Source organism: Lepidochelys olivacea (assembly GCF_965140295.1).
Source record: "Lepidochelys olivacea isolate rLepOli2 genome assembly, chromosome: 12".
In the NCBI taxonomy this organism is placed as follows: Eukaryota; Metazoa; Chordata; order Testudines; family Cheloniidae; genus Lepidochelys; species Lepidochelys olivacea.
Genome location: NC_140422.1, coordinates 34,695,236 through 34,712,417, shown reverse-complemented (window position 1 = coordinate 34,712,417; position 17,182 = coordinate 34,695,236). Strand labels below are relative to the sequence as shown.

Sequence of the window (17,182 nt, the reverse complement as noted above, 5' to 3'; positions counted from 1 at the left end):
ATGAAGAGTAAACAGCTACATTTTTTAATGTGCTAGGATTTAGTGATTTTGAACTACATTCCCAGGGGTCTGTTGACTAAAGGCATCTATCTCGTCTTCTCAGTAGATGGCATGATTAGCACCTGTGTGTAAACTCCAGTGCGGGAACTGGATAAGAAGTTCATCATCTGGGCACCACGTGGGCCAAAGGAGATGTGCCAAAGTGACCAATTAGAACTAGTTGCCTTCCTGTCCTAAACGGTGCCCAAGCATAACTGTACATTGATCAACAGCTGCACCATTCTGCTTCAAAGGGGCTGCAATTCGGTGGTAGGTGATTCCTCCAAAAGTTAAGTGTGGAAGTGGGGCAAAATGAGCCAAGGGAACAAAGGCCCAGATCCTAAAAGATATTTAGGCTTGATTTCAATGGAAGGTAGGAGCCACCATCCCTTTGAGGATCTGGGCCAAAGTGCACAGTACATTGACTGTGTGAATGAGAGAGGCACTCAAACCAAAACCCAAAGAGCCAATGAAATCCAAACTCTGAGGAACACTTTTGCAAATAGCCCTTATCCATGCAATGGGCCAAAGAACACCTTTGGGTCTGAACACCCTGTGTTAAAATCCAGCTCTGGATCTGAGCTCTGACTTTGGACAACCCAGGTACTATACATCCTAAGGCTGTTGCCTGGGCAGAGCTAGCTCACCATTTGGGAGCACAAGCCTTTGGGGATCTGCTGATCAGCTCATTGATCCTACTGTGGCACGGTGAGTGGAATACTGATCTAATCCATGCCTCCTTTCTTACACTCCCATCATTCAACCCCAAGTCCCAGTAGCATTGCAGCCACCAGGTATATCCAATCCCCCTTGATCAAATGTGGAAGAAAGGGAGAGAAGGAATATATGGAATATCCTCCTGCCTCAACTACTTGTGTAATAAAAAGATGAGAATACTCTCCCTGCCCTGGGGGGCGGGGGGTGGGGGTGGGGGCTGAGAGTCTTCTGGGCAGCTCTGTGGGAAATGGAAGGTTCCGACCCCACGCCCAGGTCTCAGGGGGCAGGTGGGTAGGGAGACCCACTGTGCCGGGGAATGTCTTCTCCCAGCAACCAGGAGGGAGGCGGGATACATCCTCCCAGCAACCAAGCAACTTACCTTTCCCCGTAAAATCCCATTAGTCAGTCCCTATTTCAGAAGATGGCCAGCGGTGCTGTGAATGGAAGCTGCTCCCAAAGTACTCAGCTGGTGTCTCCAAAGCAAACAACTCTATGAAGATTCATATAGGTAGCAGGTGTTAATGGGGACAGGGGTTGTTTTATTAACTCTGTTTGCCAGAATTTATTTATTACTGCACATGATTACAGGGGATGCCTCTTTCACTGCAGACTGCTACTGAGTTGCTGCTGCTGCCTGCTGGATGGATGGATGCTGGAGAGATTATTTCTAAGCCCTTCCTCCTTCTCCCTCCCTGCTCTTTCAGGACCACACTGACAATCCCCAAGGGAAGCAGAGGACAGATGGGGAAGAGGGCAGGCTCCACCAGCTCTCCCTCAGTTGATTTCACCATGTCGCCCCAGGAGTCCAGATAAGGAGCTGCCTCCTGAGTCTCTGATAGCCTATGAGGATGCCCTTTTGCAAAGGGACTGCTGGTCAATATATGGATATATTCCTTCCACAGGGGATAGAGTGAGAGAGAGGGGAGGGACTGAGATTTACTGGGTGCAATAGAGATTCTCCATGTAATCACTACTCTTAAAATATGCCCAAGTCTCTCTGCTAACTGGTACCAGAGGAAAGTCTTCAGTTTGCAGCATGTGTGCAGGGGAGCAGGATACCCGGAAGCAGCCTATGTCAGGGTGGTAAGTAACTTTGGGGAAGTTGCTTTGGGATTTTTATTGTTGTGGTGGGTTCAGGAGATTAGTTGCTAATGATTGTTACAGATCAAGGACAAAAAGAGAGTTTTGTTCTTTATTAGGAGACTATAAATCAGCCCATAAACTGGGATAATATTTTGCTCTCTGGGATTGTGCATACTCCAAAGTTTTCTCTGGCTGGGCAAATTTTACTTATGTCCTCTCAGTAATTTGCAATGAACAGCGGTAGATAAATAAGGCTACTCATAATTTATATAGCCCTTTCTATCTTCAAAAGTACTGTACAAATGCCCAGGAGAGGTTGGTAAGGAGGGAGCATAGTGAAAAAGAGAAGGAGGAATTTCAATCTGTGTACATTTCAAGTTAAAACAATTTAGAAGAACCATGCATCCAGCTGATGATGGGTAATTGACCAGTCTAACTTTAGTAACTATTAAGCAGCTTCCTTTAGCTGGTACATATTTAAGTGTTTATAGAAATAGCAGAGGCATGAGACAAGCAAATGCTAGCAAATACAAAGACATGCTTGTGACGAAAACGAGCTCCAAATGGAAGAGACCGATCTGTTCACTTTATGACTTGCAGTCATCCAGTGCGCTGCAATAATAATGAACAAGGCTTCATTTTTTCTGTGTGTGTATATGTGTGTGTGTTACCAGAAAATTAATGACAGGGGATTCACAGGCTGCAGATTTCAAAAAGAGGTGCAGTATGACTTATATACACACGCGCTTTGTGAATGTCTTGGGAAAGTAGCCCGTGATGCCTTTTAACTCATAATAACCTTTACTATGTTTCTCTCCTCCACCCCCATCTTTAGGGTGAAGAGTTAACCCTGCTCTGGTGCCATTTCGGATGTCCCAGTAAGAGCTCTCAGAAATGCCTATTGTCTCGGGAGGCAGCAACCAGGACTATAGTAATGTTAGCTTCGGTTCTTGTAGTTCCTTGAACCATCTCTTCCCTATCTCTGTTGACACCCCTTCTGTCAAAGGGGTCCACTATCAAAGGGCCAGCAGGATTTACCACCCTGATCAGCTCTGTACTGTTGATGTGAAGAGGGAGATCATAATAAATGTTGGAGGAATCAAATACCTACTGCCTTGGAGCACTTTAGACGAATTCCCACTGACCCGGCTAAGCAAGCTAAAGTTTTGCAGCAGCTACGATGAAATTATTCAGCTGTGTGATGATTATGATGAAGACACCCATGAGTTCTTCTTCGACCGGAATCCCAAAGCTTTTGGGATGATCGTCAGCTTTCTAGCAGCAGGGAAGCTGATGCTCTTCCAAGACATGTGTGCCTTGTCATTCCAGGAGGAGCTGAGATACTGGGGAATTGAGGAATCCAACCTGGAGAAATGCTGCTTCCGAAAACTGTTTCAAAAACTGCAGGAGCTGGCAGAGATGCACAAGGAGGAAGAGATGCAAATGAGCAAGGAGACCACATGTGTCCTGGTTGAGGAAACACAGTTTGGACAATTTATGAATAAACTCAGGGATATGGTCGAAAATCCCCAGTCAGGACTCCCAGGAAAAGTCTTTGCTTGTCTCTCCATCCTCTTTGTGGCCACCACAGCTATAAGCCTTTGTGTTAGCACAATGCCGGACTTAAGAGCCGAAGAAGACAGGGTAAGTAAGTCCCCTTTCAGCTGGTATTACAACCCCCTATAAACCTACTATAGTGTTACAAGAAACAAACCTGCCATTGTTAAACATGCATCACAAAAAGATATAAAACAATCCTCAGAGAAAATCCTCAGGAAACAATATCAAAATTTGCCTATGTATATTATTTATTATAAATAGAAATAACTCCTGAAACTGACTTTGTATCAGTTTCAAAGTCATATTCAGTCACAAAGAATTAAACAAAGTTTTGTAGTGCTTGTCAGCCAGAGATATAGAAAAGGCTTTCTGAATGGAATCAAAGAAGTAAGATCATACAGTTAGCAAATACGCATGCAATTAGCAAATACCGAGTATTCAACATTGTAACACAGCATTCCCCCCACCTTACCCACAGCTTAGGAAAGCGTTGTTAACAAAAGTTATTTTATTTGCTGCTAGCAGGAGTCTCACACTCCGTCATAGCAGAGTTTCATCTACCACATGCTTTATCCTACCATAGGATCCACTCTGGTTATCAGCAATATTTCAACCGGACTTAGTGAAAGAAATATTTTCCCCTGCATCTTTATTTTTAAAAATAGCAAGTTGTCTTCTGATGTGATAACTAGATCAACTCTGATGTAGTTATTATTTTAGGAGACTTGAAATAATTTTTCCAGAACAATATTGTGTTACATTTTGTGCAATGATAACACAGTATGATATACAAACAAACAACACCACAGAAGCGGAGTTTCAAAGTTTGCCTCCAAAATGGATGCACAAGTTTTGTGTCTGTAATACCCTGCATTTGGCACACACACAAATTGCAGAAACACTATTAAAGTGTTGCTGAAATTTTAACCCATTCAGTACATATAAACCCTCTCAAAACACTTCTCCAAAATAATTAAGGGCAAATAAAATCAAACTTATATCATATGTAGGAGAAACTTTCAATGTTTTAAAGATCAGTCATTCTAATAAGAAAAGAAATGGAGATAAGAATGTAATGTGATTTTAGGTATAATAACATCCAAACTACCACTGAATTCTTCCGCATGCTATTCCACAAATTGATTCTGAAAGTAACATGACACTTTTCAAAATACTGACACCAAGATTAAAGAAACAAGCCACATTCATTTTTCCCCACTGATGCCATAGATAAGTTTATCAGTTTATTGTGCATGGCTTAATTTAACCATTTTCACATTTATTGCACAATATGCTGTGTCATTTTATTGTCAAAGTAGTAATTCAGAAAGGCACAGAATGCAATCACATCAAAGATATGTCATGATATTTGATGTCTTTCAATAAGGCTAAGGATTGCACAGAAGACTGGGATTTAAAGAGATCATTTTCTGTTCTATATAACCTTGAATTTCTACTTACATTTATATAAAAAGTTTGAATCCCTTCAGTAATATCTCTGAGTATCTAAGAGCCTCCCAAAGCTATTGCATTTTGAAGTCAAAATTGTTAAGATGTTTCAGTGCCTTTTCCAAGACGCAGCTTAAACACAGAGCATGTTTTTATGGCTATAAGCAAAATGAACACAAAGACTTCTATGGGAAATATTGCTTCCTATTAACTTTGTTCCTAAAAAAGAGCATGATGCATATTTTATCTCAAATTTAAAACATAAAACAAGAGAACTCTTGTCTAACTATTTTTAAAGAAAAATAAAAAACACATAATTGGTGTATCAGATCTCAACGAGGTCTAATTTGCTGCATTTTTAAAAATTAACCCTATCTTTAGAAGGCAAGAATTTTGAGCAGAGGGGTACAAATGTAGCTGGTAGTAAGATGCAGCAGCCTCACTGCAGCCAGAGTGTTCTGTAAAATAGAGCTGTGTGAATGAGCATAGGTTTTTTCATATATAGTCAGGTTTTTAATGTCTAGACACTTTAAAAAGCTGGGATTAAGACATAAATAATATAGAATCATAGAATTCTATCCATTCAGAGATGCTGCAGTATTTGAGAAAGAGTCTGCAGGGGAAGTGGGAGTAATGGGGTGAAGTTGAGCAAAGGATAAAGTTAGGGCTGGTCTACACTGGGAACTTACATTGGTAGAACTATGTCTCTTAGGGATTTGAAATATCCACACCTTGAAAGATTTAGCTATACCAACATAATCCTCGGTGTAGACAGCGCTAGGTCAATGGAAGAATTCTTCTCATCAACCTAGCTACAGCCTCTCAGAGAGGTGGATTACCTACTCTGACGGGAGAACGTCTCCTGTCAGTGTAAATAGTGTCTACATTCAAGCACTATAGCATTTCCCGTCTCAATATCAGAATCTATTAGACTGTGTAATAGCATTCTAGGGACCACGTACAAAGTTATAATAATCCCATTGTTTGACTCAATTTAAACCAAGATTGGCAAAGCACTTGAGAATGTATGGTGGTGAACTGACCTGGCTTGTGGAGGGACAGACTACAGGATTTATTTAATAAGTATTTTCCTTCTGTCATTTCTATGAGGCTGTGAACTGACCCTATATGCCTAAAGCGCTGCAGCACCGAAGGTCTCCTTTCTGGGGGGCCTCAGAACAGTGTCTTATCTAGAGCTTGGCAAGTAACTCATAGCAAGTAATGTAGTCAAGAAATGTAGCTTCTTGGTTGTCGCTGTGACTCATCCACCCATAATCTACAATTTTCTTGAATGTATTTGTTATTCAAAAGTATTCCCCGCATGACTTCAAGTAAAGGGTGCCTAGCAGGGGGTATGTTCACCAGCAGCTTCAGATGAGCATTCAGAATGTGAAATTCTTGCTGCTCGGACTAGACACAAAGGTCATGTGATTTGCTTCTTTCCACTGACTACATGAGTGCAGCTCTTTGAATCAGGTTTCCGGTGTTAACCAGCAGCAACGTTCAGATCCAGATCTGAATTCAAAACAGTCCAAAGTTGAGGGCTGTTCAGTTCTGGGGTTTTGGCTTGGACCCACCTCTGACCAGAACTTTGCTGAAAGGTATTGTAAGGGTCAATTCCCCCATGTCAGGAAGGAGGGTGTATTGCTTCCAAGATAGCAATAAGAAAGATTTTACCTCTGTTGCCACATGTATCTCTCCGGGCTCCTTTCAGCATCCCAGCCACACTCCATAGTGTCAGAATTGGCTGCTCTCCAGTGCCTGAAGAAGGAAGAAAGCAAAAAGAGAAGGGGGAATAATACAAGGTGAGCTTGACTTCTGTCGGAGGGTTTGGCTGTCTCCGCACTGCATGCTCTGCAGTAACATTCCCTTCTCGCTCCAGCTAAGCATCCCAGAAACGGGCTGCCTGGGCAAGCAGAAGAACAACAAACAGAACAACTTGCCACCAAAGGGAAAGCGAAAACTCGGGCTCTGCTGAGAGATGTGGCACTCAGCCAAGTAACAAGCATCTGCATCAGGGAAGCCCAGCTGCCATAGTAACAGGAGAGAGGAAAGGAAGGAAGGTGGCCATTTCTACAGAAATGTAGCAATAGGGAGGGGAGGACTTCAGGAAAGCAGACTTCGACTCCCTCAGGGAACGGATGGGTAGGATCCCCTGGGGGACTAACATGAAGGGGAAAGGAGTCCAGGAGAGCTGGCTGTATTTCAAGGAATCCCTGTTGAGGTTACAGGGACAAACCATCCTGATGAGTCGAAAGAATAGTAAATATGGCAGGCAACCAGCTTGGCTTAACGGTGAAATCCTAGCGGATCTTAAACATAAAAAAGAAGCTTACAAGAAGTGGAAGGTTGGACATATGACCAGGGAAGAGTATAAAAATATTGCTCGGGCATGTAGGAATGAAATCAGGAGGGCCAAATCGCACCTGGAGCTGCAGCTAGCAAGAGATGTCAAGAGTAACAAGAAGGGTTTCTTCAGGTATGTTGGCAACAAGAAGAAAGCCAAGGAAAGTGTGGGGCCCTTAATGAATGAGGGAGGCAACCTAGTGACAGAGGATGTGGAAAAAGCTAATGTACTCAATGCTTTTTTTGCCTCTGTCTTCACTAACAAGGTCAGCTCCCAGACTGCTGCGCTTGGCATCACAACATGGGGAATAGATGGCCAGCCCTCTGTGGAGAAAGAGGTGGTTAGGGACTATTTAGAAAAGCTGGACGTGCACAAGTCCATGGGGCCGGACAAGTTGCATCCGAGAGTGCTAAAGGAATTGGCGGCTGTGATTGCAGAGCCATTGGCCATTATCTTTGAAAACTCGTGGCGAACGGGGGAAGTCCCAGATGACTGGAAAAAGGCTAATGTAGTGCCAATCTTTAAAAAAAGGAAGAAGGAGGATCCTGGCAACTACAGGCCAGTCAGCCTCACCTCAGTCCCCGGAAAAATCATGGAGCAGGTCCTCAAAGAATCAATCCTGAAGCACTTGCATGAGAGGAAAGTGATCAGGAACAGTCAGCATGGATTCACCAGGGAAGGTCATGCCTGACTAATCTAATCGCCTTCTATGATGAGATTACTGGTTCTGTGGATGAAGGGAAAGCAGTGGATGTATTGTTTCTTGACTTTAGCAAAGTTTTTGAAACGGTCTCCCACAGTATTCTTGTCAGCAAGTTAAGGAAGTATGGGCTGGATGAATGCACTATAAGGTGGGTAGAAAGCTGGCTAGATTGTCGGGCTCAACGGGTAGTGATCAATGGCTCCATGTCTAGTTGGCAGCCAGTGTCAAGTGGAGTGCCCCAGGGGTTGGTCCTGGGGCCGGTTTTGTTCAATATCTTCATAAATGATCTGGAGGATGGTGTGGATTGCACTCTCAGCAAATTTGTGGATGATACTAAACTGGGAGGAGTGGTAGATATGCTGGAGGGCAGGGATAGGATACAGAGGGACCTAGACAAATTGGAGGATTGGGCCAAAAGAAATCTGATGAGGTTCAATAAGGACAAGTGCAGGGTCCTGCACTTAGGACGGAAGAACCCAGTGCACAGCTACAGACTAGGGACCGAATGGCTAGGCAGCAGTTCTGCAGAAAAGGACCTAGGGGTGACAGTGGACGAGAAGCTGGATATGAGTCAGCAGTGTGCCCTTGTTGCCAAGAAGGCCAATGGCATTACGGGATGTATAAGTAGGGGCATAGCGAGCAGATCGAGGTACGTGATCGTCCCCCTCTATTCGACATTGGTGAGGCCTCATCTGGAGTACTGTGTCCAGTTTTGGGCCCCACACTACAAGAAGGATGTGGATAAATTGGAGAGAATCCAGCGAAGGGCAACAAAAATGATTAGGGGTCTGGAACACATGAGTTATGAGGAGAGGCTGAGGGAACTGGGATTGTTTAGTCTGCAGAAGAGAAGAATGAGGGGGGATTTGATAGCTGCTTTCAACTACCTGAGAGGTGGTTCCAGAGAGGATGGTTCTAGACTATTCTCAGTGGTAGAAGAGGACAGGACAAGGAGTAATGGTCTCAAGTTGCAGTGGGGGAGGTTTAGGTTGGATATTAGGAAAAACTTTTTCACTAGGAGGGTGGTGAAACACCGGAATGCATTACCTAGGGAGGTGGTAGAATCTCCTTCCTTAGAAGTTTTTAAGGTCAGGCTTGACAAAGCCCTGGCTGGGATGATTTAATTGGGGATTGGTCCTGCTTTGAGCAGTGGGTTGGACTAGATGACCTCCTGAGGTCCCTTCCAACCCTGATATTCTATGATTCTATGACTGTTGTAAAGGCACAGATCCCACTTAAAGGCAAATGAGGAAGAGAAAATTAGGAGTCTGTGTTTCCTGTAATCCCCTTCTGAGGCATGGCCAAAATGAAGACCCTGATTCATTCTGTGTTAGGGCTTGCCCACAAGAACAATAAATGCCATGTAAATTCCCATGGGTATTTCAAGCAATACTTAGACCCCCAGTTATAAGCACCTTGGAAATATGAAAGACACAGAGAGAAGGACATACAATTTGTATATACTTTATGTAACCCACTGGTTAGTGTTATGAGTCCCCCAGTGTACCCAGACCACAAAGGATATGAGTCTGTTAGAGTCCCCCAGTACAGAGAACTGGATCTTTAGTTCAAGAAGTAGAGACACAAGCTTATTGCTCTAGACTCGAAGTTCCTGGCTTAATCCATGGTTTATTTGGCAAGATGGTAGCTGTCACAATTGGTCTTAATTTATAATCAGAAGAAAGAGTATAAAATGGCCCAAGGACAAATTGGATCATTTGTGCAAACAGTTAATACAAGTGCATATGCAGTTATGGAAAAGGCACTCATAGGCATGCAAATATCTGTATTTTTATCTGCACTTTGATCATGCAGGCTTCTGGAAATTTGTCCCATAATGTCATCTATGAGTGTACAAAATGAAATAATCCCAACAGAGGTGCACAGATGTAGATGTGGCACTTCCTTACAAGAGTTGGGAAGAAAGAGAACTGTGCTGCAGATAAGTAGATGATGTAGAGCAGGCAGACACAAGCCATAAAATCCAGATTCAAAATTTCCCAAGTGAGCAGTGGCTGTTCAGATAAAGGGGGTTAGCTCAATCCATTATAGACAAGTAAAGGGTTCTGCTCCAGGGTTATAATTCAAACACAAAGACCTGAGAGGCAGAAAAGTCACCATAATGGTCATTGCACAGTTTTCAGCAGGCTGCAGAGATAAAGAGTGTAGCTAATCCGAAGATAAAAGAGGTGACCAGAATGGAATCCAACCACTATAGAAGTGCTTGATTAGGGAAAGGATCTGCTTTGAACTGGACACCAGTGGAAGTTTCTTTTGAAGAGTCGGGGGAGATTTGGGATGACTAAGCAGAAAAGATGCAGCAAAGCCTTTTCCTCAGAAAAGAAAACTAAAGTTAACAAAAGCAGGCAACACAGCCCCCAAACATGGACTCCACCCTAGTCCTATGGTCCTGGATGTGGAGTCCAAGCTTTTTCAAGGTAGTCTGCCTTTTCCCAAGTTGTGCAGCATAAAGACCCCCAAACCAGAGGGCAAATAAAAAGAGCCTCTAAACCATTATTTGGTAAAATCTAATGATTTTGAAACCTATCAAGTATTTTGGGGCCCTGGTTTGTGATATTTGAATGCTGTATGAATCATACTGAAAATGTCCCTAGACTCTAGAGGAAACTACAGAGAAAAAAACATCTTGAGCAGTTGAAGTATTTTTACCACACAGGTGAAAAGACAATTTATTGACCTTATTGGGAAGGGAAAGAGGAAAATCAAAGACCAACTATTTGTATTGTCAGGGTTAATAACTCCACTACTCAGTCTCTTGCCTATAAACGCACTGCACCTTCTTACACTGAAATAGCCCAGGCTACTCAGGCCAGTAGTACAGGTCCAATATTCAGGAGGAACAATTATTAGTTTGCCTTACACTAGTCCAGTCTTGGCTATTTCCCAACAGTATTACAGTAGTCCCTTGGCTTCTCACTCGACTCCAGTGGATCACACAGCTGTTATTAGCACCCAATCAGTTCAAATTCTGTATGCTATCACATGCATTCTATTTGGATAAATATGCTTTATAGGGGACCTTTTTTGTGTTTTTGAAGTTGCAGATACCTACAGTAGGACCAAATCATAGAATCATAGAATATCAGGGTTGGAAGGGACCCCAGAAGGTCATCTAGTCCAACCCCCTGCTTGAAGCAGGACCAATTCCCAGTTAAATCATCCCAGCCAGGGCTTTGTCAAGCCTGACCTTAAAAACCTCTAAGGAAGGAAATCCAGTTCACTTTACTCACACAAGTAGTCTGAGTAATTTCAACAGGAATAACTGTGTAATGGCTACCTCCTTTGGAGTGATAGGCATCTCCTCTTGCGTTTTAGACCTTTCCAAAAACAGAGGTCAACAGTAGCCAGCACAAACTTTAATTTTATGACAATAATGCCTCTGTGTAACAAACCCCTTAATCTTACACCCGTGAAATTCCTTCTCCATTATGATATATTGTTTTCGAAAGTTCTCAATCCATTGATTTCAGTGAAGTTAAGTCCAGATTTAGCCTGGTGTACCTGAGATCAGAATCCGGCCTTTCATTGCTAATGAGATTTTACAGTTCTATCTCAGGCATGCTAAAGATACTGCTTAGACTATGGATGGATTATGAAATTGTGCATGGAATGTTAACATCCTTTTTTAGCAGTATTATTTTAACTTACAGTGTTATCTCGAAGTCTCGATCATGTTTAGGGGTCCCATTGGTCTGTGCACTGCACAAACATATAATAAGAGACAACCACTACCCTGAAGAACTGACAATCTAAGTAGACAAGAAATAGGAGGAGAAATGGTGGGGAGAAAGTGACTTGTCCCAGGTCTAACAGCAATCACATGAGCCCCACTCCAGGCCTCTATCCACTTGACTATGCTGCTTCTCATGTTTAAAAAGTGAGTTCCACTAAGCTTGCTCCTTGAAATACAATAATTCCTGCATAGCGACCTCCCATCCTTCATATTCTGGGCCCAGAAACAGAAGGGCCAACTTTCAGCTGGTGTAAGTCAGATTCATACCTTCAAGTCATCATCTTTCTTAGGTACTTATATGTCCCCCAATCATCATAGTGTCTGAGCACTGAAAACTTTTAACATATTTATTCTTATACTCTGCCAGCTATGGGCAGTGGTATCACAGTTCCATTGAACAGCTGCGGGACTCAGTGTTTCCGTGCATAAGTGACTTGCCCAAGTTTATGCAGCAAGTCTGTAGCAAAGCAGGTCTGTCAAGACTTTTACTCAGGACTCAAGATTATGAATTAGTTAATATAACATAATAAAGATCATGAATACAATAATATAGAAACACAATAATATAATAAAGATTATAAATTAATATAAAATAATAAAGTATTACTTTTCCATTTTAATATTTTGTTCCCAATAAAAGACAGTGTACTGTGTACATATGCAAACATAATATCTCGATTTATTTGCTAATGCCCATGTTACTACAAACCCAATATTAACACTATTATTATTTATTATGTATACTACTTGAGTGCATTGGAGCCCTGCTAAAGGACCTGAAGCCTGTACTAGTTTTAACAGTAGTTTTCAGATGTCTGGATTATTTTTTTTCAAGCTGAATTGGGTGGGAGATCGCTGTGTGACTAGAGTACACAATGTTTTTAACAGCTAGCGGTCCTGCAAATAGGTTATAGTCTTTCTTTCCACAGGCATCCAACCTTTTCATTTCACTGCATCCATAACAGGGAGTTTTCAAGTTCTCCCAGAGTGTCGTTTGATTTAACGGAGCGTAGTTTAATTATTCAAACAGCAGCAGCAATGCCGGCATGGTGACTCAGCGGCAGTGCAGTCAGATTCCTGCTGCTCCAAATCAGAAACAGAATCAGAATGGTGCATATGCTGAATCTCCAAATTCTGATTTTCCAGTCGAAAGGTCTCAGTTCTCTCCTGCATCTGAGCTCTGCTTAGCACACGGAGAAGGGGGGGAAAGGGCCTGGTTATGGCTCTCTGATTCTGCAATGGCCCAATCCAGGCATGAACTAGAGCAAGTTAGGGGCTGCTATAATATATGCCATTGATGTATATTCCCTAATGGTCCTTACACCACTGAAGGGTTGGCAGAAGCAGGCCACAGTGCTGGTCCATCTCTTCCCACACACAACACACCTCCTTCCTCTGACATGTCCCCTATACACAGGTTGCTGGAACACCTGGTGCAGGAGCTGATTTTCCCAGCTTTACCCTACTGGAGAAGTTTCACTCCACCTGGGGAATACTTTGCTGTCAAGTTATGGCCAGAATCCAGCCCTTTGTGCTGTCTCAGAGGGGACGGGGCTGGATGGTGATGCTGAATCTGGCCCAAGAAGCAAGTTGCCTGGGGAAATGAGGTGGCAAGTTCCTATGGTTGCTTACGAGAGATACTTCTGAATCCTCTAAATACAGGCCTGAATAATTTCCATCTGAGTGGACCACAGTGCTGTGCAAATGAACCCTGCTAGGATAATGATCAATCTGTGCAAGCAGGCAGAAGGCAGGTTCTATTCTACTATAACTCGAATAGCCTACAGCAACAACGCTGTCTGCTCCCATCTGTCGGTGTCTTAGTGGACACTGACCTCAATCCATATAATTGCGTGTAAGGCTGAAGGGAGGAAATGGGCAGTAATAGGCCACATTTGAATCTGCCAAACAAAATCTGCATGTGCCAAGATAAGTTTAGCAGATGTTTGAGTTGTGACCTTGCTTCACCACACTGCAGTGCTGTGTTGATCTGTTGCCGGGGACCATATTCCAGCAGCCCATGTTAAAAGCACATGCTGCAAAGCAAAGCCAACCATTTTCTAATACACTCATCCAGGCAGACCCCCTTATGCTTCAGTATGAGTTTGAATTTGGGCTACTGTAAACAGTCAAACACAAACTCTTCTGGGTTCACTTACCACTGATTTTGTGCTATTTCAAAGCACATCTGGTTGGATTATGGTATTCTGCAGGATACTAATGAATCTTGTGCCTACCGCATTTCACAAAAAGCAAAGCCCTATAACTCTGACTGTGGAATACTAATAACCCTATTAACTGAGGAGGGACAGGTCTGATACCTACATCATCTGTGTGGGTTGTGTGAGTTCTGGGTTCAGTTCCTGACTTTGCCACTGACTTGCTGTGTGATGATGAGCAAGTCGTATCCCTGTCTGTAATACTGGAATAACAATATTTTGCACACTGGGTGTTCTGATTAATTCATTCTTTGTAAAGCACTCGAGGCTCCAGCACTTGAGGCTGGATTCTAAAATAACAATATTGTTAATCTTCTTTGTAGGTCACAGTTTCAAAGCCTTGATTAAGCTATTTGTATACATTCGGCTAATGCAGGATTTGAATCTCCAATATATGGCTTGGAAATAGGGTCACCGAGGACTATATTCTAGCAGCTCATGTTAAGAGCACATGCTCTTTCAACCGGAATGTCCAGTCAAAAAGGAAACCTCGTTGCTCTCTCCACCATCCTCTGTGAGGGGGAGGAAAGGGGACAGGGGCAGGACCTCAGGGGAAGAGGCAGAACAGGGGGCGGGGGGAGGTTCTGGCTCTCAGTGTCTGGTTTTCACAAATGAGAAAGTTGGCCACCCTACTTGAAAAATATTATTTTCTGTAATGGTGGACAGGCTGTTGAAATAATCCACACACCAACATATGCTACCAAAATACTCTACAAGTAATAGTATATCCTGGCCCATGTGATATCTGAAAATATACACCTGGTCAGGTGTTCATTGCTTAAACCACCTAAAGCCACTGTCCTCAACATGAGCAAGGCTGATGAGACAAAACAAGGAGGGAGGCAGGATAAATAATAGAGATTTGCTCTTCTTGTACTTCAGAAAATCAGAAATTTGTCTTGTTTATTTTGTCTTGCAAGTGGCTCATTTCACCCCACTTCATTCAGCATGAAAACTATTAGTGATTACCAGGATCTCTTCTGTAAATCTGCCTCTGGTTTGAGGCACTTCACTCAGTTGGAGTCCATTATCAATATTCATTTCTACCCTGGCGCGGTATGGTCTTCTTAAGTTAGCTGACATGGTGGTGCACTCTATGTCGTTTGAACAGACAAGATGAATTGTAACTACAGTTGCAGTAAAACTACTCACGAGAGGAGCAAAGTTTTCCTATAGCAATTGAACTCTACATGCTATTCCCTCACAGAAAAACCTGATTGCACCAATTAAGTTTTCATAAGGCGTGAACACAATTAAAAGGCAGAATATCACACCACAGATGCAACACAAACCTCTCCAAGCTCGTTACTAAAAAGAAGAGCAGTGTTCAAAATTAGATCAGTGTATGTCACACTAAAGAGGTCATGTGTCCGAAGGCTGGACCAGCATGGAATAGTAAGAGAAGAGAACTTGTGCAAGTGAATATAAAAATACTGTCAGCAACCCTTCTAACTAATTAAAGCCTCAGTAAAGAATCAAAGAAACATAGACAAAGAGATCATCATAGGACTTTAGAGACCATCAGGAGTTCTTAGCGCGTCTCCTCCAACTTCAAGTGTCCAAGACTAAGTAATATAGTAATAGATTGTCATACACTTTGCCGGTCCTTCTCTTGTATAACATCATGCAGCTCTTTCCCTATGGTGGAAGGTCATAACAAAATTGAAGAAGTCTTCAATCAAGTTTTATAGACATGGGAAAAATTCAGCCACTTATGTAATATACCTGGATGTTCAGAAAGGCTTTGACCAGGTCCCTCACCAAAGGCTCTTTTGCAAACTAAGCTGTCATGGGAAAGAGGGAAGTTCCTCTCATGGATCTGTAACTGGTTAAAAGGAAGGAACAAAAGGGTAGGATTGGATAGTCAGTTTTCACAATAGCGAGAGGTGAATAGCGGAGTCTCCCAAGGCTCTGTACTGGGACCTGTGCTGTACAATATATTCATAAATGATCTGGAAAAGGGAATGAACAGTGAGGTGGCAAAATTTGCAGATGAAACAAAATTACTCAGTGGAGTTAAGTCCAAAGCTGACTGCAAAGAGCTACAAAAGTAATCTCACTAAACTGGGTGACAAAATGGCAGATGGAATTTGATGTTCATAAGTGCAAAGTTGTGCACACTGGAAAAATAATCCCAACTACACATCCATAATTATGGGATCTAAATTAGCTGTTACTACTCAAGAAAGAGATTTTACAGTCATCATGGATTGTTCTCTGAAAACATCTGCTCAATGTGTAGTAGCAGTTAAAAAAGTTAACAAAATGTTAGGAACCATGAGGAAAAGAACAGATAAAACAGAAAATATCATAATGCCGCTGTATAAATCCATGGTACACCCACACCATGAACACTGCATGCAGTTCTGGCTGCCCCATCTCAAAAAAGATATATTGGAAAGGGTGCAGATAAGGGCAACAAAATGATTAGGGGTACAGAAATACTTCCATACAAGCAGAGATTAAAAAGACTGGAAATGGTCAGCTTAGAAAAGAGACGACTAAAGGGGATATGATAAAAGTCTATAAAATCATGAATGGTGTGGAGAAAGTGAATAAGGAAGTATTACCCCTTTACATAACAGAAGAAACAAGGGTCACCCAATGAAATTAATGGGCAGCAAGTTTAAAACAAACAAAAGGAAGTACTTCTTCACACAACTCATAATCAACCTGTAGAACTCATTGCCAGGGGATGCTGTGAAGGACAAAAGTATAACTGGGTTCAGAAAAAGAATTAGATAAGTTCATGGAAGATAGGTCCATCAATGGTCATTAGCCAAGATGGTCAGGGATGCAACCATACTCACAGTGTCTCTAAACCTCCATCTGCCAGAATCTGGGACTCGGACAACAGGGGATGGCTCACCTGTTTTGTTCATTCCCTTTCAAGAATCTGGCACTGGTGACTGTCAGACGACAGAATACTGGGCTAGATGGACCACTGGGTTGACCCAGTATGGCCATTCTTGTGTTCTTAAGAAAAGTTCTGAATAAAAATGTAGGCCGATGGATAAAACCATGAGCCTGGAAAGAAAAATACTGCTCTCAACAGCAGCAGAGTTTCAGTGTCTTTTCTCAGGCCACTCAACTACTCAGAACAGGGAGCCCCAATTGCTAAAGACCTTTCCAGTTTCTCAACAGTTTCTCCAACACCACTTTCTCCTCACCTTCCTAGCCCCACCCCGAACACCCAGGTGAAAGACAAAGGTCTGGGTTAACCCCTTAGGTACTGGGCTTGTGAAACATCTTTCTACCTTATCACAAAACAAAGAAATTGATGGCCATGATAAATAACGTAACAAGTGACA

At 42.5% G+C, this 17,182-nt stretch overlaps 1 protein-coding gene across 2 annotated transcripts in view; it reads left to right on the top strand.

Moving 5' to 3' along the window:
• The first annotated feature begins 679 nt into the window (after positions 1–679).
• The window catches only part of KCNG4 (potassium voltage-gated channel modifier subfamily G member 4), a 29,391-nt gene continuing 12,888 nt past the window's right edge, over positions 680–17,182 (top strand). The window contains exons 1-2 of one of the 2 annotated variants that reach the window (XM_084644595.1): positions 680–747; positions 2,675–3,483. In XM_084644595.1, the coding sequence (XP_084500721.1) occupies positions 2,734–3,483 (750 nt within the window). In that variant the 5' untranslated portion in view covers positions 680–747; positions 2,675–2,733. Of the gene's footprint in view, positions 748–1,500; positions 1,840–2,674; positions 3,484–17,182 lie in introns of those variants that run through there. The other variant, XM_084644594.1, reaches the window with a different exon arrangement.